The sequence below is a fragment of the Ursus arctos genome, unplaced genomic scaffold, assembly GCF_023065955.2.
Source record: "Ursus arctos isolate Adak ecotype North America unplaced genomic scaffold, UrsArc2.0 scaffold_11, whole genome shotgun sequence".
NCBI classification, from domain to species: domain Eukaryota; kingdom Metazoa; phylum Chordata; class Mammalia; order Carnivora; family Ursidae; genus Ursus; species Ursus arctos.
The window spans coordinates 36,454,387-36,482,353 of NW_026622775.1; the positions used below are offsets into that span (position 1 = coordinate 36,454,387).

Consider the following 27,967-nt stretch of genomic DNA (forward strand, 5'->3'; position numbering starts at 1 on the left):
CGCTGTCCTCGAGGCCATGGTGCAGGCGGAGCTCTGGGCGATACCCAGGTGAGGGCAGCGGCTCCGCCCGGGGATTCCACCGCGGAAGAACTGGGTAGATGCGGGGCAGGGAAGAAAGGATGCTGCCCGCACTACTCCCTGGTAGCACCCTGAGCGGCCGCAGTTGCGGTAGCAGCAGCAGAAAGCACAGCGCGGGCCGAGGAGGCGGCTCGAGCTGCTGGTAAAGTCGCCCAACAGCTGTTTCTCTGTAGTATGCGAGTTGACAAAACAGCCAAAGAACAGGGCTCCCCATTACAATCTCCTTCGAGCTCTTTTTCCTTGCTACTTGGAGCTGATTTATGCGGAAACATGCCTTGCACTTGTACCTGGAGGAACTGGAGACAGTGGATTCGACCTTTAGCGGTGGTCATCTACCTGGTGTCCATAGTGGTTGCGGTTCCTCTATGCGTGTGGGAATTACAGAAGCTGGAGGTAAGAGGGTCCTTCACCATCTTCTTCTACCGTCCTGTCCATCTAAGGTTGCTCATTTTTTACCCCAGATGCCCCAGACTTGATATCCTGAAAATATGTAAATGACCCCAGTCGTAGTTGATAAACCTGTCTGGTTTCTTGTTCACGGTTTTTCAGAGCATGCTGCAGGTGGAAGGAAGACCAGGTAGAGAAAATAGTTAGAATATATTAAGTTGCTGCTTAGAAGAGCACTATTGCAAGTATTCATCAATTACCAAAAAGTAAGGTAATTCCTGAAATCTGATCTGTTCAGACATTGGACTTAACTAGATCAAATAAACTACCTGAAAACTGCGTATTGAATTTTATTAGCATTTAACAAGCTTCCTGAATTAAAGGTTTCTAGTTGGTTTAACTTTGTAGTCTGTTTTTACTTATGAATTAACTCTTAACTCACAAAGATTTTGCAAAAAGTCCCTTGTATATTTTTTTATGTCATATTCTTATTGTGACATCAGTAAAGTATTACAAACTGGAAAACCCCAAGGTAAATACTCAACTTAGATGGGTACTTTATAAAAATTGTATAATGAATTTTAAATTCTAAGTCAATAAATACCAGAAAGTACTTTTATTTAGCAACACCTATTTTACAAGAGCAATGGCAAGACCGTGGTGGCTATTTTAGGCTTTTTATTGAAGTGGTTCTTACATAATTAAACAAAATGCAGTTTAATATATATTTGTTTTCTTTATGTTCACTAAATTATATTTTGTTGACTTTCCCATATTGGCATAACCTATGTAGTTATTTTTAATGCTAATATAATATTCCACTACATTAGATATTCCCCATTTGTTAGATATTTAGGTTATTCTCATAATTTGCCTACCACAATTCAAATATAGACATCTTAATACAAATAGGTATCTTTTACTTGGGAGTATTTTTTTGGAGTGTGGTATAGTAACTCCTTTTAAGGCTACTATGTATAATATCAACCTAGTTCAAGATTTCTCTTAGTTGTTAACTGTAGTTTTTAAGTGCCAGATTTTAAGGAACATTTAATCTGCCATCTCTACTGCAAACACCCTGAACCAAATTCTCTTCATGTCTTGTCTGGACTCTTCTCAATTCACCAGCCAAAGTATCTGATTAAAACGTAAGTTACATTATGTGCCTCTTCTCTAAATTTTCCAATCACTCAGTGTCCCAGATTGACAGCGATATTCCTAACTATGGCTGTTATGGCCCAACATAATCTGACACCACCCCTGTCTCATCCACGTCTGACTTTCCCCAATTCTGGGCTTCTACCACAGTGACTTTGCTCAAACGTGGGGTAGGTGACCTCCTTAGGGCCTTTGCATTAAATGTTCCCCCTTCGTGGTATGCTCTTACCCCAGATGGTATTCTTATTCCCTTACGTCCTTCAGGTCTTTCTTCAAATGTCACCCAGCTACCCTGTTTAAAAATTGCAAGCTTTCCTTCATCCCAGTGATAAATCAGGCTTGTGTTCTATATGGTGAGAGCTAAAAACCTGGCACCCAGCTGCATGGAACTTAGTGGTGGAGACCAGTACAACCAAAAAAAAAAAAAAAAACCCCAAATCAATAAAATAAAATTGTACAAAATGCTGTGGAAGAAACTAAAAAAGATCTAAGAAATGGACAAGTGGGCATCTTCGAAAGACCACAACCAGCTATGGAAAATTAAGTTGAAGTAAAGGGACGTTGGAAAGCTCTTTATGGTAGTTAAGAGGTCATCGGTGCCTGAGTTACAGTGACTTATGGCCCAAATCAGGATAGCAGAAATAGAGATGGAAAACTGAATTTTAAGTATCATTGGCAGTGAAGAAACAAGACTTTTGACAGTAGGTTGGGTTGGGGAGGAGAGGCAATGAGAGAAAAATCAAGAACAACTGAGGTTTTTATCTTGAACAACAGGGTAAATGGTGATGCCAGTTAGTGAAGTGGAAAATTGGTGGGGACAGGTTTGACAGAAATTGAGTTCTGCTTTGGACATTTAGTTTGAGGTGTATGAGAGACCATCAGATGGGCATGTCAGATACACAGTTGGATAGGCAAGTCTAGAGCTCAGAAAGGTTTGAGCTGCAGATACTAATATGAGAGTTGTCAGAACAGAGGTGGTGGTTGGCGCCTGGATGGCTCAGTCAGTCAAGTGCCTGCCTTGGATTCAGGTCCTGATCCTGGAGTCCTGGGGTAGAGCCCCGAGTCAGGCTTCCTTTCCCACTTCCCCTGCTTGTGCCCTTGCGCACTCTCTCTCCGTCAAATAAATAAATAAATCTTTGGGAAAAAAAATAAAGCCATCAGGATGAATGAGATTATAAAGGCTGAGGACCTGGCACCAACATTTAGAAATCTGCTAGAGGAATAGGAACTTAACAAAAAAGAAGCATCAGCTAGTGAGGAAACGGAATGCCAAAAAGAGTGGTGATGGAGGCCAGAACAGGAGAGTGTTTCAGGAACTAAATAGTGAACAGTGTCCAGTGCTACTGAGACGTCTGTTGGTTTTCATAAGATAGGAGGGTCATTGGTGATCCTAGTAATGGTTTCAGTGGAGTTGAAAGGGCTGGAAACTAGAGGGAGCTGTTGGAAGAATGAATGTGAGGCAAGGAAGTGGTATCAGGATATGAAGACAAGTTTTTTGTTTGTTTTTGTTTTGAGTATTTTGACTCAAATGGGCCATAGAAATGAATGGCATTGTAGATAGGAGTGTGGGTTAGAGAAGGTTTTTTTTTTTTTTCTCTCTCGTTATGTTTTGTTTTTAAGGTTACATACAGTAACTAGAGCATGTCCCCAAGATTTACGTATAATTTTATTTAATCTTCTTAAAACCCTTGAACATGGGAATTGTCCTCATTGTGTAGATGTGAAAACTGAAACAGAGATAGTGGCTAACATGACATTGTGCTAAGTGCATTATATGCAATATATCATTCTCTTCATCATTATTCACTAAATGTGTTTATGTACCTAAAATGCTTAACATGGGGCCTGCCACTTAGTAGGTGTTCAGTAAGCCATAATTATCACTGTTGTTTTTAAAATTTCACTGTTGCTTTGGAGCAGCAATTCTTTTTCTTGTGGAATAACATCTTAGTTGGAATTAGGTTCTCAGTTGAGCACCTAAGGCAGAGTCACATACACCTGCTTGAGCATGAAAAACATTTGTCTTTTAAACACTAGAATCCTGTGCTTACATTGTGAGAAGTCAGTGGGAACTGAGATTGTAGAAAACAAGAAGTTCATAGAGCTCATCCCATGCCCATGGTGGGGCATATACTTAATTATTGGATAGCAAGATAACCATCTGCTCTACATAAACTACTTCTGTCTCTTGCTTGGCTGAGCATGTGTAATGGAAATCCAGTCAGTTAAATGCACACATACTGGCACACTACTCCGCGGTCATTTTACCCTACCCCTAAGGAGTACTCTTCATGTAAATGCTCCTGTCTTATCCTGAGGATCGGACCCAGAGAGCACTCTCTTATTGCACTCTCCTCTCTGCTCTGAAAGCATTTGGCTCAGGTTCACTTAACTCATTCCTGGATGTTTGTCCTTAATGGTTTTTTCTTTCCTCTCTACTATCTTCAAGTTACCTTAGGAAAAAAAAAAATCTATGCTACTTATCTGCTCCTTGTTTTGTGAATCAAAACAACCCTGCTTATGGACAATAAGTCTAATAATGTTACTGATATCCTCATATCAGTGTGTCTCAAGTGTGAATAATTTATTTAGAAATAAATGTAAATTAAAATAAAGGTAATAATTGTATTAATTTCTACAGATACCTGACATTTACTTATTTTATTATATTTCTTAAATATATGTGCTGCGCACACAAAACAGATAAAATTTCTAATGCATATAGCTCTTTTAGGTAGCTCAGAAGTCAAAACAACTATAAAACCAATGATTCAAATTAATGGCATTAATGTGGACAGATGATGTGTTTCTGAAACTATCACCTGCAGTGTAAAAATGGTACTGACTCTGTGATGTAAGATTTTTTTTTTTAATTTGGCTTCACTCTACTGAAATGACTCAGTTCTCTAGTCACTTGTTTTATGATCATTTGGAAGTAACTTTCTTTTTTATAGCACATTGAGGATGCTTGGCCTTTATTAGTCACAAGCACATCATTTTTTTCTTAAGTCTACCACCAAGTTGGCACTAAGGCAATTCTAAAAACAAATGTGGGCATTAATATTACTTGATAGTACTGTTCTTAATTATTGCCTTATAAGAGAGATGATCTACGATATCCTGCTGTCGTTATTTTAGGTCATCATTAAAATGAATACAGCTCTTCCTTGACTTACAATGGAGTTATGTCCTGATAAACCCATCATAAGTGGAAAATATTGTCTGTAAAAATGCATTTAATGCACTTAACCCGCCAAACATCATAGCTTAGCCTAGCCACGTTAAATATGCTCAGAACATTTACATTAGCTTACAGTTGGGCAAAATCAGGTAACCCAGCCTATTTTGTAATAAAGTATTGAGTATCTCATGTAATTTATTGGATACTGTACTGAAAGTAAGAAACAGAATGGCTGTGTGGGTACAGAAGGTCCTCAACTATGATGGTTTGACTTACGATTTTTTGACTTTACAACGGTGTGAAAGCAGTATACATTCAGTAGAGACCATACTTCATATTCTGAATATTGATCTTTTCCTGGGTTAGTGCTGTGTAGTATAATGTTCTTCTCATGATGCTGGGCCCTGGCAGCAAGCTGTAGCTTTCAGTCAGTCAGGCAGTCATCAGGGTAAACAACCGATACATTTAAACCCATATAGCCATTCTGTTTTTCACTTTCAGTATAGTGTTCATTAAATTACTTGAGATACGAGATCCTGAACACTTTATTATAAGGTAGGCTGTGTGTTAGATGATTTTGCCCAACTGTAGGCTAATATAAGGGTTCCGAGCATGTTTAAGGTAGGCGAGGCTAAGCTATAATGTTTGGCAGGCTAAATGCATTAAATGCAGTTTCAGCTTAGGGCATTTCAACCACGAGGGTTTATGGATGTATGGGGGTATAACCCCATCACACGTACAGGAAGTTGTGAGTGTACAGATTGTTTACCCTCGTGATCCCATGGCTGACTGGGAGCTATAGCTCCCTGCCCCTGCCCCACATCAGGGGCAGAGTATCATACCATACAGCGAAAAACTCAGGACAGGATGAAAATCGAAGTACAGTTTCTACTGAATGCATATCACTTTTGCACCATCGTAAAGTCAAGAAATTGCAAGTTGAACCAGGTAAGTCTGGGACCACCTGTACTCAATTTTAAATGAAATTGAGCCAAGCAAAAATCCCTAGAAAATGATTGCTCGGACATTCCTTTTAGAATCTTCACCTCCATATACTTGCTTTCCACTTACTGTTTTGATTAATCTCCAGCATTCAGCAGGACTTCTTGTGTTGTTGACCCTTGAACAGCATGAGTGTGAACTACTGCAGGTCCACTTATACACAGATATTTGTTGATAAATACAGTGTAGTACTGTAAATGTATTTTCTCTTATGATTTTTAATAGCATTTCCTTTTCTCCAGCTTACTTGCTTTATTGTAAGAAAACAGTATATAATACATGTAATCTACAAAATATATGTTAAAGGACTATTTATGTAATTGGTAAGGCTTATGGTCAACAGTAGGCTATTAGTAGTTTTGGGGGAGGCAAAAATTATAAACAGATTTTCAACTGTGCAGGAGTTGGAGGTGCTAACTCCCAAATTATTCAAGGGCTAACTGTATTTGCATTTCAAGTTTTCCATATTGTTTAGTGTAGAAGTTCTTTGTTGTAAAAAATACATTTGTTCTCTATACTTTTGTTTTTTATACCCCTGTTGAAAAAAAATAATCTTGTTCAAAACAGTAAAACTAGAAGTTGTGGACTTCAGCTCTTTTAATTAACTGTTCAGACCTCAAAAGTACCAAAATTAAATGCCTACTTTTTTCCTTGAGAAAGTTAGCATTAACTTGTACTCCTGCCTTGAAGAGTGAATTCATAAATTAATATAAAATTCATTCTGTAGGGCCCCACAGAACAGAAATTTTGTTGTTGTTGTTGTTTTCCAGGAAGTGAGTGAATTACTTCAACTTTACCTTAAGATGAGTTAGTTGAGGGGTGCCTGGGTGGCTCAGTTGGCTAAGTGTCTGCCTTCAGCTCAGGTCATGATCCCAGGGTCTTTGGGATCCAGCCCTGCATCCGGCTCCCTGCTCAGCATGGAGTCTGCTCCTCCCTCTTCCCACTGCTCCTCCCCCTCGCTCATGCTCTGTCTCTCTCTGTTAAATAAATAAAATCTTAAAAAAAAAAAAAAGAGTAGTTCAAAGTATATTTTTAGAAATTGAGTTTTAGAGGATAAAATATTGATCAGATACTGACCAAAAAAAAAGAAATTAGAGCTTTTTAAAATGTAATATCCTGAGTTGATATTGTATATGAGAGGAGTAGCATGTATTAACACAGTTTGCTTGGACAGTAGTTGTGGCAGTGCTTATCAAGCGGGAGGGTTAAAAGACATAATGCATGTAAAACACTAAGCAGAGTATTGGGCAACACTCAGAGCATGTTCTGTTAATATGTTGGGTAACAATAAAGTTCACAGAAAATGTAGGTAGGATTTTAACTCTCCAAACATAAAAGCAAAGGAGTAGACCATAAAAGATTTTTGCGGGCACCTAGGTGGCTCAGTTGGTTAAGTGTCTGATTCTTAGTTTCAGCTCAGGTCGTAATCTCAGGGTCAGGAGATCAAGTTCTGTGTTGGGCTCTGCCCTGATCATGGAGCCTGCCTGTGATTCTCTCTCTCTCTCTCTCCCCCCACACACCTCCCCCCTGCACAGGCGTGTGTTCTCTCTCTCTCTCTCAAAAAAATAAAATGAAAAAAAAAAAAAAGATTTTTAGACTTGACTTGGGGAAAATTTAAAAACTTCTATACATCCCCGAACACAATAATAATCAAATATAACAGACAACAAGCTGAGGAGAAATGATCTGATGTTAATATTCTTAAGGTATACAGTGCTATTACAAAAGGCCTCACAAAGAAAAATGCTCGGCCCCATAAGGAAAAATTCTCCCTCTCCCTCTGCAAAAGCAAAAGTAGGCTATTTTTTGAAAAAGAAAAAAAATAGCCACTAGATATTTGGAAAATGTTGGGCCTCCTTAAAAATCAAATAAATATAAATTTAAGAAATAAAAATATTTTGTTTAGCTTTTTAGTTTTAATATCAGGATTTATTTTAATATGTTCATTTTTTTTTTAAGGTTGGAATACACACCAAGGCTTGGTTTATTGCTGGAATCTTTTTGCTCTTAACTATACCTATATCGCTCTGGGTGATATTGCAACATTTAGTACATTATACACAACCGGAACTACAGAAACCAATAATAAGGTAAATCTTAATAAATTTTAATTCTTCTAATGTTATGTTCACTTATTTCGTAAATATGATATAAAATGTTTTTAATTTATGCTTTGCTTTCCAACTAGGATTCTTTGGATGGTACCCATATACAGTTTAGATAGTGTAAGTATGTTTCATTTTATCTCATTAGCTAAGGACTTCCTTGATGATACAACAATATTTACAGAGTGCTTAAGGTAATGAAAGTTTATTATTTGGCAATAAGGAGTCAGATTAATAAGAAAAGTGAATAGATTCACTTGTTTTTAATGTTAATAAAAAGATGAAGTATGACGGGTGTTTTAAATTTTTAAAAACCTATAGCTATTTTCTTTGCTTAATCTTTTAAAATTTCCAAGTACTAGTTCTTAGTCCTTTAAAGAATGTAATATTTAAAATTATATTATCTGGGGCGCCTGGGTGGCACAGCGGTTAAAGCGTCTGCCTTCGGCTCAGGGCGTGATCCCGGCGTTATGGGATCGAGCCCCACATCAGGCTCCTCTGCTATGAGCCTGCTTCTTCCTCTCCCACTCCCCCTGCTTGTGTTCCCTCTCTCGCTGGCTGTCTCTATCTCTGTCAAATAAATAAATAAAATCTTTAAAAAAAAAAAAAAAATAAAAAAAATAAAATTATATTATCATCCTTTTTGTTTATTAAATCTTTTATTTGGGGGGGGAAAAACCCTTCCCTGATGGATTCTAACATGCAGTTGTCACAGATGACTGCTTTGATTTGGTTAAATATAAAGGAAATGTCTTTAATTGCATTTTCTATGATCTCAAGAAAAATTTCAGATTATATTTAAGAACCCAATAACAAAGTAATTTAGCTTCTTTCTTCATATTCACTACTTACCCCCCAGCATGAATGTTTTTACCAGTATCCAAAATGTTTATTGATTTTAAAAATTCATTTCAAAAATTATCTGGTAGCTGTCATAAATTTTAGAAAGTTTGATGTAAATATGTGACAAAACATCTCAAGTTTAAAAATTATGATTACCATGAATTAGAATGGCAGTTCGTTTTATCTTAGCTGCAACTATTTTTAACATCTATGTTTTTTCACAGTGGATAGCTTTGAAATATCCCAGCATTGCAATATATGTGGATACCTGCAGAGAATGTTATGAAGCTTATGTCATTTACAACTTTATGGGATTCCTTACCAATTATCTAACTAACCGGTATCCAAATCTGGTATTAATCCTTGAAGCCAAAGATCAGCAGAAACATTTCCCTCCTTTATGTTGCTGTCCACCATGGACTATGGGAGAGTAAGTATGTTTGGTTTTAATCTTTTTATGTATTTAGACAGAATTTTTAAGTATCAGTCAGTTGTCTGCAAAGCAGTGTGTTAAGTACTATGAGCAGGACAGAAAGTTTAAGAAGAGTTCCTACCCTCAAGTAGTTCACAGTCAAGTTTAAAGAGTAAGAAAACACATTTTTATAATCTACACATACAGAGTACTCTCTTGTACATCATTTATCCTAAATAGAAAATTGCAGGGAAAAAACTTTATAAACCATTTTATCAACATCCTTTTACTATCAAGACCCAGGATCTACAGAGATGAACTTACTCAAGATTACATAGCTAGTTAATGACAAAATCAGGTGTAAGATCCAGGGAGAAGATAGTCTAGGTGGAGAAACAGCATATGATATGAAATGGGAGAAATAGTGTTATATAATGGGCTGTTGGCCTTATTATATATCCATAGAGGACAATAAAGGAAAATAAAGACTGAAAATTTCAGTTGAAGCTAAGATTGCACTTTTTATATGAATGAGCCATTGGGTATTTTTCAGCAAGGAAACGTTTGAAGATACCATTTTAGAAAGATTAATTTTGCAATACTATACGGAATGCATTAGGGGGAGGCAGATTCCAGAGATGGGGAAATAAATTTGGAGGTTATTATAGTAGTCCATTTGTGAGATAAGCTGAAAAGAGGGATGAAATTGGAATAGAAAGGAAAGAGACTGCAACTGAAGAACTCGTAGGACTTGATCACTGGTAATGGGGAATAAGATGAAAGTTGCAGGTCAAGATAACTGGAATGATTTGGAGTTATAGTAATCAGTGTAGATATACAACCTAGGGATACCTGTGTTGCCTACCATGCAACATAGAACCATTTGTACAACATTGGGACTGAAAATGTCTCTACACACTTGCAATGACAGGGAGCTACCTAGCTTTTTAGATAATAAGCTCTTAATGTGTTTATTAACACACTTGATATGTATTGAGCACTGAGTGTGTGCCAGTATATGGATATATCCTAGTGCATATAACAGATGTAGAACTCATGGAACCTACATTTTTGTTCAGACGTTTGGAATTAAATGAAGACACAAATACAGGGTTACTTCAATCAGAAATACTATGAAGGAAAAGGAACAGGAGACTATGAAAGAGGAATAGTAAGGGAAAACTATTGTAAGTTGGGATGGGGAGGAGATATTGTCTCAGCAACAGATACAATATCGACAGATTTGTAGCTAATGAGCAGATTGAGGTGATCACTGGATGGAAAATTACTAAGAGGAGACATCAAGGAGAGGGGGATTCTCTCTAAATGGCATAATAGAATTTCTTCCTAAGGGCAGACCAAGCACTTACACATCAAGACTGGGGGATGAGGAGCTTATCAAATATCAAGGGTAATCAGGTATCAAGGGTAGGCAGATGACTTAGCAGTATTCTTGCTTAGTCTGACTTAGTCCAAAGGGCCTAAGAATGGTGCCTAGTTGAAAAGACAACTCAGAGGAGTCCTGTCTAAAGTTTGGTCAGGAGAGAGTCTTTGTCAAATCAAAAGCCATTATAGGATGTTGAATAGAGGACTAGTGCCCAAATTTCATTTTCAGAGATTACTGTGCTCTTTGTAGACTTAATTGCAAGTGGAGAAGGATGGAAGAGATTTCAGTGTTCCAGTAAATATAATGATGATGATGGCTTGGCTTTGATTAGGACTCTTCTCCTAATACTATAGAACCTAAAATGAGGCGCTCTAGCTGTATCTTCAGAATGGCTCATCACAATTAGCTAGTGGTCCACTAAAACCCCAAACCTTTTTCAAATGATGCTACTGATCAAAATCCCCATATTCTATGCTTGTGCAATTGATTTGTTCCTAACTACACCATTATATTTATCCTTGTTAAATCTCTTTGTGTTGGTTTCATTTTTTCCTGAGACTCTTGAATTCTGACAGCTGCTGCCAGAATAATGTCAGCAGTGCATCCATAGTTATAACTGAGGTATTCTTTCCTTTGAAAAAACATTTTTACCAAAGTTATGCAGTTTGGAAGTATGGTTTTAGTAATAATAAAATGCCTCTTGTGTATAAATACATTGTAGGTTACCAGTCTTCCTCCAGTAGGTAACTGGTATTACAAATCTGATACTTAATCAGGCTATTGCTGTTTAGGATAATTCAGTATAGTCCTTTGGTTATAAGATGTAAATACCATGGCCATTTTGCAGTTGTTAATTGATTTAAAAAACTAAGTCTGCTTTTTATCCTCTTGCTGTAACATAAACAGTGAAGCACGATGAGTTTTTCTTTCAATAAACCTTAAGTTTTGTCTATGTTCAGGAGAGGAGAGGAAACAGTTTACCTACTAGTTTAGTATACTGGTGAAACAAATGTTTCCGTGAAATGGTACTGATCCTTATTATATATTTCCTTCTTTTCTCTTGTTTTTAAAATTCAGGTCGCGGACTACCAAGTTAAATTTGACAGTTTGAAAAAAATTGCTCTAGGGTAAATACCTTGTAGTGGCATGTTAGGTCTTTAGGTTTTGTTCAGCTTTGTTAGTGGTAAATTGTTTTCTGAAGTGGCAGTACCATATTCCTTTCCCACCGACAGTGTAAAACACTTCCAATTGCACTATAGCCTCCCCTACATTCGGAATTACCCAGACTTCTTTATGTTTGCCTGTCAGGAGGATATAAAGTGGTATATTGCTGTGGTCTTAATTTGGATTTCCCTGATTAGTAATGAGGTTGAGCAACTTTTTATATGTTTAGTAACCATTTGTGTTATCTTTCCTGAGGAATGTTTGTTTCTGTTTCTCATTTTTTAATGGGTTGTCTGTGTCATGGCTTTATAAGGGATCTTTATATATTCAGATACTAATTCTTTGTTTAGTGTGTATTGAAAATATCTTTTCCAGTTTTTGGTATGCTTTGTCACCTTTATTAAATCTTTCGATAAATGGAAGTTTTGAATTTGATTTTAATATAGTTGAATTTATCTTATTTTATAGTCAATACTTTTTGTTTTGTTCAAAAAATTATTCCAATTACAGGATTATAAAAACATTGTCCTGTGCTTTTCTTCTAAAGATTTCAAAATTTTCTCATTAAGATGTATAAACATTGGATGTTTTGTGTATATGTTGTGTGAGGTAGGAATGCAACTTCATTTTATTCCATTAGCTAATTGTCCTAGCTAATTCTTTCCCTTCTACCTCCCTGATCTTGCCATCTCTGTCACATGTGAAGTTTCAGCACGTGTGGGTCTGTTTGTGGCTTTTTGTTTTGGGTTTGGTTTTTCTTTTTCTGTTTTATTGGTTAACTTTTCTATTACTGGACCAATTCCATACATTAACTACTACAGGTTATTAATAAGCTTTGAAGTGAGGGGCAAGTGCCCTGACCCTATTATCTTGGCTATTTTTGGATCTTTGCTCTTACATATAAACTTTAGAAACAGTTTGTCAAGTTGCTTGAAAAACCTGTTGGGATTTTTTTATTGTAATTGAACTCCGTCTTTACTGACATCTTTATGATTTTTTGAGTCTTACCTGTGAATATGGTCTAGCTTTCTGCTTATTTAGCTCTTCATTTACCTTTCAGTAAAGTACATTTTTCTCAAATAAAGTCTTGTGTATCTTTATTGATTTTATAAATGTATTTTGTTGCTATTATAAATAACATATATTTTAAAAATCATTTTAATTGCTTTCAGTGTGTGGAAAGGCAATCGGTTTTGCCATATTGGTCTTGTATCCAAAAGTCCTGTTAGGTTTTCTTAGTCTGTAGATCTTTGTAAGTTCTCTGTGAGGATAGTTCTTCAAGTGAAGGATCTCTTTGCTTTCCAGGTTATTATATACATTTCTCTTTGTTCTCACTGTGCTGGTGAGTATCTCTAGATATTCTTGCATTATTCCTGATTTTAAAGGGAATTCTTATAAAATGTAGTTGAATTTTATTTTTCTAAAGGTGTTTTGTAGGCATCCTTTATCAAGTTAAATGAGCTCTTACTCCTAGCTTGTTTGAATTTTTAATCACGAGTAAATGATTAAATTTCATCAAATGCTTTTTCTGTATCTATTGAGGTGGTTGGTTTTTGCCTTTAGCCTGTTAATTTAGTGAATTAGATTAATAGCTTTTCTAATGTTAAATCCCCCTGCATTTCGACGATAAATTCAAAGTGATTAAGATGTATCATCTGGGGGCGCCTGGGTGGCTCAGCCGTTAAGTGTCTGCCTTGAGCTCAGGTCATGATCCATAATTTTAAAGTTTTCCAAATATTAGAGGAATACGAACAAATGTAAACAGAAAAATCTGTTTTATAACATCCACATTTAACAAATATTAATATATTATAGGTTTGTGATTATAAAATACTTTTTAAAAAATCTTGAAAACCAAAAGCTTTTTCACAGCTCACATTGGGCTTTTTCACATCAGGCTCCCTACTTGGCGGGAAGCCTGCTTCTCCCTCTCCCACTCCCCTTGCTTGTGTTCCCTCTCTCAATGTCTCTCTCTGTCAAATAAATGAATAAATAAATAATCTTAAAAAAAAAAAAAGATGTATCATCTGCTTTTCTCCATCGCAAGATTTGGTTCGCTAATATTTTTTTTTTTAAAAGATTTTATTTATTTATTCGACAGAGATAGAGACAGCCAGCGAGAGAGGGAACACAAGCAGGGGGAGTGGGAGAAGAAGAAGCAGGCTAACAGCAGAGGATCCTGATGTGGGGCTCGATCCCATAACTCCAGGATCACACCCTGAGCCGAAGGCAGACGCTTAACCGCTGTGCCACCCAGGTGCCCCTGGTTCGCTAATATTTTGTTCAGAATTTTTACATCTATGTTTATGAGTAAGATTAGATTATAATTTTCCTTTTTTACATTATTCCTGTCTGATTTTCATATCCAAGTCACACTCCCTGAATAGGCATTATCACCTTTTATTTGTGTGTCACAGAAAGAGTTGTAACTATAACATGAAAGATTAGACCTGGACTTTGTGGAAGGACAGGTATAGAACTATTTAGGCTTCCTGTTGTTTCTGAAATCATTTTTTTTTTAATGTAATTTTTAGGAATTAGGCAGAATAAACAAAGTTTTAAAATGTATAGGCAGGAGCACCTGGGTGGCTCAGTCAGGTAAGTGTCCTGCTCGATTTCGGCTAAGGTCATGATCTCAGGGTCCTGAGATGGAGCCCCAAGTTGGGCTCCAAGCTCAGCAGGGAGTCTGCTTGGGATTCTCTCTTCCTCCCTGCTCCCCCCACCCTTGCTCATGCACACACCATACACACACTCTCTCAAATAAATAAATCTTTATGGGCATACATTTATATCTTCTCAATCCCTTCTGGATCTGTTGTTATGACTCCTTTTCCATTTCTAATGCTATTAGTATCTTTTTTTTCCCTTGAACAATCTTGTTAGAAGTTTGCCTGTTTTTACTAGTCCTTTCAAGAACTGATTTTTGGTCAAGAACTGATTTTTGGGGGCACCGGGTGGCTCAGGTCATGATCTCAGGGTCTTGGGATTGAGCCCTAAATCAGGCTCCCTGCTCAGCAGGGAGTCTGCTTCTCCCTCTGCCCCTTCCCCCACTTGTGCTCTCTCTCACTCTGCTCGCTCCCTCTCTCAAATAAAATCTTTAAAAAAATAAAAATAATAAAATTCTTTTAAAAAGAACTGATTTTTCGCTTTGTTGATTCTCTGTGTAATATATTGGTTTTCTCTATCATTAATTTCTGTCCTATTTTACTTCCTTTTTCCCATTTCTTTTGGTTTACTATCTTTTCCTAACTTTAGTTAGAGTCTTAGCTCACTAATTTACACAGCCTGTCTTCTTTCTTTTTTTTAAGTAATCTTCACCTAATGTGGGGCTTGAATTTAACCCTGAGATCAAGTCACATGGTCTTCCGACTCAGCCAGCCAGCCAGCCACCCCCTTCTTTTTTAATACTGCATTGAAAACTATACATTTCCCTTCAAGTTCTACATTCACTGAATCCCAGTTTTTGGGTTTTTTTTTTTAATTGAAATGTAATTGACATACATTATATTAATTTCAGTTGTACAATATAATTCTTCAATATTTATATGTATTGCAAAATGTTCACCACAGTAAGTCTAGTTACTATCCCATCACCACATAAATCCCAGGTTTTGTATTTTGTTTTTTCATTATCATTCCATGTAATGTTTTTAAATTCCTGTTGGGATTTTTTTCTTTACTGGAGTTATTCTGGAATATTTTTAAATTTCCAAACACTTTGGAGTTGGGGGTAGATTTTCATTTTATTTCTTTTCATTGCAGTCAGAGAATATACTCTGAGACAGTCTTTGGAATTGGTTAAGATTTGTTTCGTGTCCTTTAGTACATGATCAGTTTTTATAAAGATTCCCTGTATGCTTGAAGAGAATGTTATATTTATATCCATGGAGTCAGTCTTACGTGTTATTCAACTTTTCTGTATTTCTGTTGACTTTGGCTACTTGCAAAGACAAGACAGATTCTAATACACCCTTCACCCAGTTTCCCCTAATATTTAACACCTTATGTAATCGTGGTACATTTATCAAAACTAAGAAATAACATTGGTGGGGTGCTTGAGTGTCTGTCAGTGAAGCATCAGACTCTTGATTTCAGCTTAGGTCATGATCTCGGGGTCGTGAGATTAAGCCCCGTCTTGGGCTCCACGCTCAGTCTGCTTGAGATTCTCTTCCTCTCCTCTCCCTTTGCCCCTCCACCCAATTGCACATGTACTCTCTCTCTAAAATAAATACATCTAAAAAAAAAAATAACATTGATATAAGACTTTTAAGTGCAGATTCTTCAGATTTCCCAAGTTCTTCCACTAATGTCCTTTTTCTGTTCTTGGATCCAGTTCAGGAATCCACATTTTAATAAAGATTTTAATAAACAATTTTAAAGTTTTCCAAATATTAGAGGAATACAAATGTAAAAAGAAAAATCTGTTTTATAACACCCACGTGTAACAAATATTAGTATATTATAGGTTTGTGATTATAAAATACTTTTTAAAACTTGAAAACCAAAAGCTTTTTCACAGCTCATATGGTGGCAAAATGGGGTATAATCTTTGACTATTTTACGTATTAATGAAAATATGTATTTTACTGCAGCTGTATCAACCTGATTGCAGGTGCTACTTGAGATTCCATTGGTAGTTAATTACTTTGTTATTGTTGCTGTTTTCATTTTCTTACTCTTTTTTTTTTTCTTATTCCAGTTTTTACTACTGGTTTGAAAGTTACAGTTTCTGGTGTTATGACTACTAAGAGTCTAAAATTTACTGTTGGCTACTTAAAAATCTATCTTAAAAATTAGACATTTTTTCAGATAGATTTTTTTGTAGATTTAACTACAAATATTAACAATTTATTTGCTGGAACACCTGGATGACTCAGTTGGTTAGGTGTCTGCTTTTGGCCCACCTCATGATTCCAGGGTCCTGGGATCGAGTTCTGTAACGGGTTCCTTGCACAACAGGGAGCCTGCTTCTCCCTCTGCCTACCGCTCCCCCTGCTTTCTCTCTCTGACAAATAAATAAAATCTTTGGGAAAAAAAAAAAAAAACAACAGTTTACTTGTTCCACACTCCTTGCATTCCAGCCCTCTGTGGAATCATTTCCTTCTTTCTAAAGTCTGGCCCTTAAAAGTCCCCTTTAATGTCAGTCCATCAGTGGCAAATTTTCTCAGATATACTTATCCAAAACTATCTTTATTTTGCCCTCATTCTTGAAAGACAATTTTGCTGGATGTAATTCTATGTTTACAGGAATTTTCTCCAAGCATTTTGAAGATTTTATTCTACTTAATTCTGGCTTCAATTATTACTGTTAAGCTTTTCTTGTCAATTTGTTATTCCATTATAGACCCCCATCTTTGATGTTTTGCAGATTGACTATGAAGTATTTAGGTGGTTTTGTTTCTGTTTTAGTCCTGCTTAATTTACAGGGTGTCTCAACCTATAGATTCATATCTTTCATCAGTTCTGAAATGTTCCTAGCCATAATCTCTTCTGATTTTGCCTTTCGTCCACTGTCTTCTGTAACTATGAATATATGTTAGATCTTCTGATTCTGTTCAGTTCTTTGGTTATAACTCTCTTTCACATTTGTTTCTTTGTCTCAGCCTTTGCTACATTCTGGGCAATTTCTTCAAATACATCTTCCAGTTCATTAATTGTCTACAGCTTTCAAAGGTTGCTAATTAATTTTACTCCGTTTATAAAGAGTATGGGGCAGGAAGCACAGCAAGTATAGCCAAGGGATTCTCAAGAGGTCTTGGAACAAGCCCAAGTGCACCCCGTAGGCCCCCACAGGGGGCACACTTAGCTATAAGTGGGAGTGAACCACCTCAACAGGGAGAAGGCTCTCAGCGCATAGAACCCCAACAGTTTCTTTATTCAGTCCTATTAACACAACACCTCAAGGCTTGTATGCCAGATTCTCAATCTTCTCAGTTTAGATGGAATTCTTTTTTTTAAAGATTTATTTCTTAATTTGAGAGAGAGAGCAAGCGGGGAGAGGCACAGAGGGAGAGGGAGAATCCTCAAGCACACTCCCTGCTGACTGCAGAGCCTGATAAGGCATTGGATCCCAGGACCCTGAGATCATGACCTGAGCCAAAATCAAGAGTCAGCCACTTAACCAATTGAGCCACCCGGGTGCCCCTAGATGTAATTCTTAAAATTAGGGGATTCATAATACATAACATTGATAATCAGTTCTCCTGATAGTAGTACTAAATAAAGCATTTGCTCTCAGAGCAACTTGGTCTTTTAAGAAGGTTAGCACAAGGTTGTCAGAGAGCCTTTTTTGTTTTGGGACTTTGTTTTGTTTTTGTTACTCCTTGTGAATTTTCACCTATGTTGAGTGAGCCCAGCAATAGGATAAAAATTGTTTATGCAGGATCTTTGTCCTTTCATTATATCTAATCAGTGATAATCTCTGAAATGATATTTAAATTCCAAACTTGAAACTGAACCTTAAATGTAAATAATACTTTCTGAATACGCTTTCACATATACATGCACACAGTTCATTTGTTACTCAGTCTTTGTTCCAGAAACATACAGGGACACACTTTTGTTCTTTCTGTGCTGTAGTAATCAAGAACTGGAGACTGAACACAGAAAGGGAAATCTTTCAGAGGGTGTAACTATCAAGTAATTTAAAAAACAGCATTTAAACAGTGTTTGCTTGGGGCTCCTGGGTGGCGCAGTCGTTAAGCGTCTGCCTTCAGCTCAGGGCGTGATCCCGGAGTCCTGGGATCGAGCCCCACATCAGGCTCCTCTGCTAGGAGCCTGCTTCTTCCTCTCCCACTCCCCCTGCTTGTGTTCTCTCTCTTGCTGGCTGGCTGTCTCTTTCACATAAATAAATAAAATCTTTTAAAAATAAATAAAGTGTTTGCTACCATCCACATTCTTCCCCAGTTGCCATTTAGAATGATTAAATTAAAAGAATTAAATATAAATATGGCATCATTTGTGAAAATGATTTTAATTCGGGGGGCTTTGGAGGAAATATGTATTCTTTAAAGGAGTAGTTGAAATGCTAAGTTTTGTTTTTTTTTCCTTTGGCAGAGTATTGCTGTTCAGGTGCAAACTGGGTGTATTGCAGTATACTGTGGTCAGACCATTCACCACCATTGTTGCTTTGTAAGTACAAAGAATTTATGTTATCGTTTTTTAAAATCCTTGTGCTCTGACTTCAGCTAGAACTGAATAGATATACAAAGAGCATTAATTTACTGGTTTAGGATATATATCTAGTCTGTTGTAAAAAAAAAAAAAATAGTATATAGAAATCCTACTATGTTAAAATAAGGTGACCATTTATAAGCAAAGAATCACCACAGAATTCTTCTAAATAACATTCCCTACAGCTTTCTGGAAAACATTTAAAAAAATTTTTTTCCCCTAATATTAATGTTCACACAGCTTTACAAAAACATATGTTACATCAAGTTAAAGTATGCTACCTTAGGTTCTGTATATGGTTTTATTTTCTATATCGTTAACTTAGAACATGAGTACCGTATTCCAAGGATGAATCATTTTTCTTTTGTAAGAATTCTGTCGAGGCTTAGGAGACGAGGTAAAATGGTATATCATTAAGCTATCTGGTAAAACTACTCCGTAAAAATTTAAGAATATCAGATAAAGTGGGTAGGTTGCGTGTTTTATCTGGGAATCATAATTAATATTGCACATATTCAGAGAAGAATGGGAAGAAAGGTAAAAGGAGCATTCTTTATTCTACCTTTGAGCTAGCAATTCTTTAGTAACATTTACCTTAGAATTAAAGCTAATTTATTTTGAAGGTATGCTTTATTTGTCAGCAGTTTAAAGGAAACTGGGGGAGGGGCAGGAATCATATAAGTTAATTCTTAGATCTGGGTGTTCATAAAATTTACCTCCCAAGATAGTTTGGGGAAAAAATTATAGTTGTATTTATAGACTTGCATTATATGCCTGTAACAACAGGCTTTTCAAAATTAGGCAACATATTTTTTTTTAATCTAGTAATTACTTCTTCTGATTCAATGTATGTGTCTTATTTTGGATTTAAGTTGGGGAATAATCATATGGTAGCATTACTAGAAAAATGCTTTAATTTTAAACCACCTCTGTGACCAAAAATCAAGTGATTATCTATAGGGTCTTTTAAATAACTAACTTCTAAATTTAAGTATTGCTGTCAGTGCTGTGTTTTAAAATATATTTTGATTTAGTTAACCATAAATCTCATTTTTACCATTTTTAAGAATCTGTGAGCTGCTTGGTATATATGATGAAGGGAACTTTAGCTTTTCAAATGCTTGGACTTACTTGGTTATAATAAACAACATGTCACAATTGGTAAGTATTAATTTTAATTGTATTAAATTAGTATGTATGACTCTAAATTTTCTTAGAGGTTTCTTTGGGAAAAAGTTTGTTATTTTTTAATTTTGAAATTCAATTTATAGGAAAGAACTTGAAGAAACTTTAGCATGTCTTTATACATACATAAAGATATAGTATCTTTGTAAATTATCTGGTGACTTTTACCTTGACCTGGTTGTTCTTGTTTGTTCATTTGGTCCTGGTAGTCATTACATAGTTGTGTGGATATCATAAATAAAAGGACAATGCTCTCCTTAAAAAACACATAACGTAGGCATACTCAATAAGAGACAATGTCTGTGTCTAAAAAAAAAAAAATGCCTAATTGGTATATGATAGTACCAGGTTTGGGTGTTTTTTTTTTTTTTTTTTTAAGTTTTTATTTATTTATTTGAGAGAGAGAGGGCGTGCACGCACAGGCAGGGGGAGCAGCAGCAGGAGAGGGAGAAGCAGGCTCTCCACTGAGCAGGAAGCCTGATGTAAGGGGTTGATCCCAGGACACTGGGATTATGACCTGAGCTGAAGGCAGACGCTTAACCAACTGAGCCACCCAGGCGCCCCAGTACTAGGTTTGAATAAAAATGGGAGACTAAAATTCTCTCAAATATTTGAAATAAAGGAAAATTGCGAATGCCAAGTTTTAAAAAAAATGAGGTTCTAGAAACTGAAATGCTCTAAAAAATAACTGGAGCGCCTGGGTGGCTCAGTCAGTTAAGCATCTGCCTTCAGCTCATAGGATCGAGCCCTGTGTTGGGTTCTCTGCTCAGTGGGGGGCTTGCTTCTCCCTCTCCCTCTGTCCTTCCCCTCCCCCCCCTTTGTGCTGTCTCTCAAATAAATGTCTGATCCTTTTGGCCTAAGAACATGCACTTTATTTAAAATCTTCAGGTAATGTTTTCAACAAAATAGTAGGTGCAGTGGCATGCATATGTGATATTTGATGTTTATAATAATTATATGCCTGTGCATTGAAAGCTTTCGCATATGTTCATATTCTTTGGAACCGGTAATTCCATTTCTGGGAATGTAGCTTCAAAAAATGGTCGTATTTTTGGTTTGAATATTTTTGTGTATACAGCCTATCATTTGTAATAGCAAAAGTCTGGAAACCTTGCAAAGCCCAGTGATAGGGACTGTTTAAATGTACTATGGTTCTTCCACTGGCCAAAATATTAAGCACTTATTAAAAAATAATCCTTATGAGGATGCCTAGGTGGCACAGTCAGTTAAGCGTCCGACTCTTGGTTTCGGCTCAGGTTGTGATGTCAGGGTCATGGGATTGAGCACTCAGTGGGGAGTCAGCTTAAAATTCTCTCCCTCCCTCTCCCTCTGCCCCTCACCCCGGTGAGTATGCTCTCACTTGCTCTCTCTCTCAAATAAAATCTTTTAAAAAATAATAATCCTCATGAAACATGAAAAAGTAACACACTTTAGGGGTGCCTGGGTGGCACAGCGGTTAAGCATCTGCCTTCGGCTCAGGGCGTGATCCCGGCGTGATGGGATCGAGCCCCACATCAGGCTCTTCCACTATGAGCCTGCTTCTTCCTCTCCCACTCCCCCTGCTTGTGTTCCCTCTCTCGCTGGCTGTCTCTATCTCTGTCGAATAAATAAATAAAATCTTTAAAAAAGAAAAGAAAAGAAAAAGTAACACACTTTAAGTGGGGTAAAAGTCGGGCAACAAAATTTTATATTTAGTTGATGATACCTGTTAAAAAGCACCTTATGTGTAGAAGGGAATGGTTAGATAATGGGATTATGGACGACTTTGTATTTTTCTTTATTGCTTTCAAATTCTAAAATATTTTAAATGAACATTTTATATAATTTTAATGGGAAAAACTAAACCTTTAGGGAAATGTTTATTTCTATGTACAATACACTAGGTTGTTACAACTGATTTCTAAAAATAAGTTAAGTCTTGAACACTTATTTTAAAAAAGTAAATTGAGCTGGATTAACATACTGCTCTCAAGAAAAAATTGTTTCCCTGATTCCTTACTTTCATATTTCATGGTCATAATTTTATTCAAATAGTACTTACTGTGTTGTCTAATAAGCAGATAGATATATTTTTATTTGGGCTGAATGAGGGCCTTTTCTTCCATTTATGATAGTCATTTGTTCATTGTTTTCTTTATGGCCCCCCATAAGTGAATACTGAAAACCATTTTCAGGGAAGACATTATGCATCTCTTCTGAGAAATTTCATATCCTATATTTTCATCCATAGTAAACTCTGCAAGCTCATTATTAATCTAGAAGTAACAGAATAGAGGTGCCTGCGTGGCTCAGTCGGTTAAGGATCTGCCTTCGGCTCAGGTCATGATCTTGGGGTCCTGGGATCGAGTCCCATGTCTGGCTCCCTGCTCAGAGGGAGCCTGCTTCTCCCTCTCCCCCTCCCCCTGCTTCTCTTCTTTCTCTGTCAAATAAATAAAAATCTTAAAAAAATAATAATAAAAATAAAAGTAACAGAATAGAAAGCCTAGAAGATTTTGCCTAAAACATTACTCTGTACCAGTTCTCTCTGGTTTATAACTATATTATTTCTGTTACCATATTTAGTTATTCTTATTGAAGAAGTTTAACTGTTGTTAATTTTGTTTCTAGTTTGCCATGTATTGTCTGCTCCTATTTTATAAAGTACTGAAGGAAGAACTGAGTCCAATCCAACCTGTTGGCAAATTTCTCTGTGTAAAACTGGTGGTTTTTGTCTCTTTTTGGTAAGTGTTACTTTCTCTTAAATGTAAATGCTCTCAATTTCTACAGGGCAATAAAACTGTTGATTAGAGAGGATTTTCAAAAGAGTTCTAATATAGAAAATGAATTAATATGCCTCTACTTACCTTTTAAAAAGTTCATCTGTTTAGCCCTTCTTGGTTTTTCATAAGGAAATAATCAGATGTTCACCGTAACAGTTATAAGAGGAAAATAACTTGAGACAACTTAACTGTCTCAGCACTAGAGGAATCATTAAAAAATATATGATGGTCCTTTCATATAAAAGAATAGTCTGCAGTTTGGAAGATAAGCATAATAAGAATATTTAATAGTGTGAGGTAATGTTCATTTACTTAGTAAAATATATTTTTTAAAGCAGAAGGCAAAACTGTACATGGTCCCAATTTAGTAAGAGGTGGGTGATAGGGGACCTAGAAACAAATACACCAAATTTAACAGTATACAAATACAAAAAGGGGAAAAAGAATAATCCTTGAAATCCTACCACCCAGAAAGAATGAGTAACATTGTGGTACAGATAATGTCACATATAAAATGCCACAGAAAGAGTTTCATACCATAAAAACTTGCAGAACTCAATGATACATTCAGTATGTTGTGGATATAGTTCTTTGTTAGTAAAGTGAGGATATAATTTTCTTATCGTTTGGTGTTTGTTTTGTTTTGTTTTTTGTTTTTACTAAGTATTCTGTTCTGTGGATCTAACTTTTTAACTACTCTCCTCTTGACATTTAGGTTGCTCCTAATTCTTTCATCATTACAAGCAATACTGAAGTAAAATTCTTATATACAGAACTATATAAACCTGTCTCTCTCATTATTAGCTGTTTAAACTTAACCTAGGGTCATAGCCACGGATGTGCTTGAAATGTTCAATATGACTCCCATCTTGGGAGTCCTGTGCCTTCTGAGTTTATGTCTAGTTCCAGCACTTCCAACAAGACTGGTTTCAAAATGTTTTAAAAAATAATCTGAATAATTAATTAATACATGTGTAAATAACACTTAAGTGCCTGTCCTTTATTTTAAATGCCTATTATTCATGGTTGTGGGCATTGTGTATAGGAAGAACTTAAAATTTAATTACTTGTATATACTTTCAAAACAAAGAAAGACATGTAAACCAAGTTTTGAAGTTCCATGTGTATAAGAAAGCATAATCAAAATTCATATGATGAAACCGTACTAGAAGAACAAATTTGTAAAGCAAATAAATATATTTAGTATACTTATACAGTGTCTTTGGGAATATGCTGTGAAGACAGGGTGGGGGTGGTGGTGGGGGTGGTGGTAGTAGTAGTAGTCCACAAGTTGTACTGGGGCTTAACTTTTTAAAATGGCCTATTTTTAAAACAACTGCTCATTTTATGCTTGATATAGATATGGCGTTTACCTTTTCCTAACATATAGGCAAGCAGTAGTTATTGCTTTGTTGGTAAAAGTTGGCGTTATTTCTGAAAAGCATACATGGGAATGGCAAACTGTAGAAGCTGTGGCTACAGGACTCCAGGTTAGTGCTATCTATGAATTTAATAAAACTTTACTGTTTACCCATTTTACATATTATCTCCTAAACCTGACAACATGCAGGCTGTGAGGTACTATTATCCTCACTTTACAGATGAGGAAATGGGGGAACCCTAGAGAGCCTAGTCATCACTAATTTGTGGTAGAGCCAGGAAAAGAACCTAGAATTTGTTTTTCCTAGTCATTTTCTCTTTGTTCTTTTCTCTTCTTAGTCTTTGGGCAGTGGATTGAGAATGCATTGTACTTTGCTAAAACACACTTGACTGAGGTAGTATAAAATAGATTTAAATTTTTGCTATTTTGTCCTTTTTTTAAGAGGTCAAAAATAATTATTTTGGAAAATGAAAAAATGTAACCTTATGGGGGATAAAACAGCTGTTGATACTGAAATATTTTTTGAAGAGAGAAAGATAGTGCTTTTCCTTTATCTACAAAACTAGATTTAAGCTCAAAGATGGCTGCTATTTTTGTTTTTATTATTGTAGGACTTTATCATCTGTATTGAGATGTTCCTTGCTGCTATTGCTCATCACTACACTTTCTCATATAAACCATATGTCCAAGAAGCAGAAGAGGGCTCATGCTTTGATTCCTTTCTCGCCATGTGGGATGTTTCAGATATTAGGGATGACATTTCTGAACAAGTAAGGCATGTTGGTAAGTATCAGCCATTTCATTCATCCAAATAGGTTATTGTAGTTCTCCTATTAGAGCAATTTAGTAGCTGTTTAAAAGATGAGAAGACTGTTTAAAGCAGTACCAATAAGACTCTTCAAATTGAGAGACGGGAGGGGTCACTCACATGGTAAGTTTATAGTGGTAAAAATAACTTTTGGCTAACTTGGAAACCTTTCTATTACTTTAAAGGAAGGACTGTCATGGGACATCCTAGGAAAAAGTTTTTTCCTGAGGATCAAGATCAAAATGAACATACAAGCTTGTTGTCCTCATCATCACAAGATGCAATTTCTGTTGCCTCTTCTGTACCACCTTCACCCATGGGTCACTACCAAGGGTTTGGACACACTGTGACTCCCCAGACTACCCCTACTACAGCTAATATATCTGATGAAATATGTAATGATACTACAGAAGAGAAAAAAGAACTTATAGATAAATCTGTGGCCTCCTGAACAGTATGCAAAAGCAAACTGCTCCTGCTACCATGTTACTTCATTACCTGGTATCCCATTGCTCAGGATTTTGTGCTTGGGACAAGCCATAAATGATGGAAAATTTCAACACAAGGTGAAAGCCAGGTACAACTACTGGATTTATATAACTGACTGAGTTTTGTTATATCACAGATAATCAGTCTAAATATCCTAGACTTAGACTTGATTTCTTAACATTAGAGTATCACATACTCAAATGGTAGAAAATGACTCTACTAAATGTTCCTGATGTTACATTGCTTTATCAAGAGGATGGACATTAAAAAAAAAAAAAATCAATGCTTCCTACCACTGCTGCATGACTATGATGCTCTGGATTTAGCAGAAAGCGTAATTTGGAAATATGAATTAGTGGAACTTAATCATAATCATGTGCCATATATGCCTAACAATTATTTCTCTATTTCTCAACTGGATGTCTTTCAATAAATAAGAATTTATCATTTATTTTCTGCAATTTTTTGTCTCTCATTCTTTAACTTAAACCCTTAATGTTTTTAGAAAAAGTTCTTGATTAAAGGAACTGCAAAAAAGAACTTAAGTCCAAAAAGGTTAAAGGTCAAAAATACCTTTACATACCTTAAACATACCTACAATGAAAGATACCTGTATCTTCTATTCCTTTTAGGAGAAACAGCTAGGACCTGATATTAATCTTTAAAACAACTAGTATCTAAAAATCCTACTTGCAACACTGCTAATAGATTAACAGATTATCCATGACTTTCAAATGAAAAGAATAAACTGGATAGAAGACTGGGAGAGTAAGAAAGAAACTTGTGATAGAAATGGAGTCTACTTTTCCTCAGTGCTATTAAGGGTGTCAGCAAACATAAAGCTAGGCTGAGTAGTCTTTAATTATTCATTAAACCACAGTCAGAAGACATGTAGGTGCTATTTTGGAGACATTTATTACTTAGGATGGAGTTTCTCTAATTGCTAATCACAACCCACTGGGTCATGTTTAACATTATATACTGAAAATCTAGAAGGTGCCAGAGTAGGAGGTTACAAATAGCAAGAATAAATATTTTCTCAGAATCTTTGCTTCATATATTTATGCACGCACACATTGACATTTATGTACTGGTTCACAGCAATTAGTCTTTATTCTGTCCACTATTTATAAACATTTCTATTGAAAGTAAAGCTGGGTAGTATAATACTAGAGGCAATGGGAATGTAGGCAATGTAGAGAGAAGGTGCATCTTATTTTCTTTGTGGCTTACTTACAAAGAGCACACAGTATGTTCAAGGCACGGTAATCATCCTTATTCATCTCCCTGTTGCAAGTCTTTAAAAATTGAGCCAATTATTATGTATTTCTTACTGTGCATCCAGATCAAAACTTTAAAAAATACTGGTTTAGGTTTAGCTCTTTCTTGAATTTACCAGTTTAATTTTCTTTGCAAAGTAGACCAAAGGAAAAAATGCTGCCTCCTACAGATTTTACTTCATCCCTAACTTTTACTCTCTTATATTTAGCTTATAGCTTAAATTCTGAATTCAAGTTTGCATTCTCAAAACACAGAGCCCAAGGAATTTCAGAAGTATAGTGAGTATTCAAAAGAAGCAACTTTGGAATTTACAGGTAACCATAACCCTCAGTCTTTAGCGGAAGCCAACTTTCTGATGTATCCCAATTAAGAAATTTGGATTTAAAAAAAGCCAAGGTGCCTAAAAAGTTAAGTTTTGCTTTATTTACTGGCACAGGACAATGAAGATGGGACCCAAATCCCTTATCTTTATAGCTTTAGAGTATAGACTGAAGTATTCAGCAAAATTGAAACCAGTGTAAGTACAACCAGGCAATAAAAACAAACTTTCCTAATTTGAAAAATTAATGACAGCCTTTTAGAGAAAGGAAGTTTGCAGCAATATCTTTGTAATAATGCTCCTCTTTAAGATCTTTTAAATATACTTTATTAATCAATTTTAAAAAATATTTGACCATTACAAGGAATTAAATCTTTATACCCTCATTTTGTGATTACAATTCCACTACTAATTCAGACCGGAATTGTGTACTTGCTGCTCTACCTGGATAGTTTTTCACTAGAAAACTGCTCTTCATCGCTTCACTGTGATGCTGACATTGCTTTTGTGGTGCTGGACACTGAGTACTAATTCCTCTCCCATTTCCACCTGGATGGGATTATCTAGAACAACTGCAGCTTGTTTCCAGTGGGAGGCTTCACTTGAAGTATCCAACCTAATCTCGTCATCAAGATACATATGATACCAAAAGGGAATGGCAGTCACTTGTCCAGATTTACAAATGTGTACCTATGAAAATTAAGAAATCATGAAAATTTCATCAGAGTAAATAGAGTAGGCTTGGATAAGTAAGTCTGTCTTTTTAAGTCAATTTTAGCTCCAAATTTTATAAAGATTTAATCGCCCAATTCAAATTAATACCAGTCTATGGTATTCACTAGGATTTACCCAAGC

General features: G+C 36.0%; 2 protein-coding genes across 2 annotated transcripts in view; one reads left to right on the forward strand and one right to left on the reverse strand.

Annotated features, from left to right (window-relative positions):
- Positions 1-252: 252 nt before the first annotated feature.
- On the forward strand, positions 253-25,973 carry TMEM184C (transmembrane protein 184C). The gene is made up of 10 exons (XM_026499444.4): positions 253-471; positions 7,766-7,896; positions 7,995-8,031; positions 8,979-9,184; positions 18,774-18,848; positions 19,958-20,051; positions 22,683-22,795; positions 24,225-24,324; positions 24,827-24,998; positions 25,209-25,973. The coding sequence occupies exons 1-10, from the start codon at positions 253-255 to the stop codon at positions 25,472-25,474; spliced, it is 1,413 nt and encodes a 470-aa protein (XP_026355229.1). The 3' UTR covers positions 25,475-25,973.
- The window catches only part of PRMT9 (protein arginine methyltransferase 9), a 39,308-nt gene continuing 35,564 nt past the window's right edge, over positions 24,224-27,967 (reverse strand). The window contains exon 12 of the mRNA XM_026499443.4: positions 24,224-27,802. Within this exon, the coding sequence (XP_026355228.2) occupies positions 27,587-27,802 (216 nt within the window). The 3' untranslated portion in view covers positions 24,224-27,586. The remainder of the gene's footprint in view (positions 27,803-27,967) is intronic.

Coding starts and splice junctions, on each gene's coding strand:
- TMEM184C (XM_026499444.4), top strand. CDS start 253: ATGCGAGTTGACAAAACAGCCAAAGAACAGGGCTCCCCATTACAATCT. Junction 472..7,765: donor GGGAATTACAGAAGCTGGAG/GTAAGAGGGTCC, acceptor TTTTTTTTTAAG/GTTGGAATACACACCAAGGC. Junction 18,849..19,957: donor TTCACCACCATTGTTGCTTT/GTAAGTACAAAG, acceptor ACCATTTTTAAG/AATCTGTGAGCTGCTTGGTA.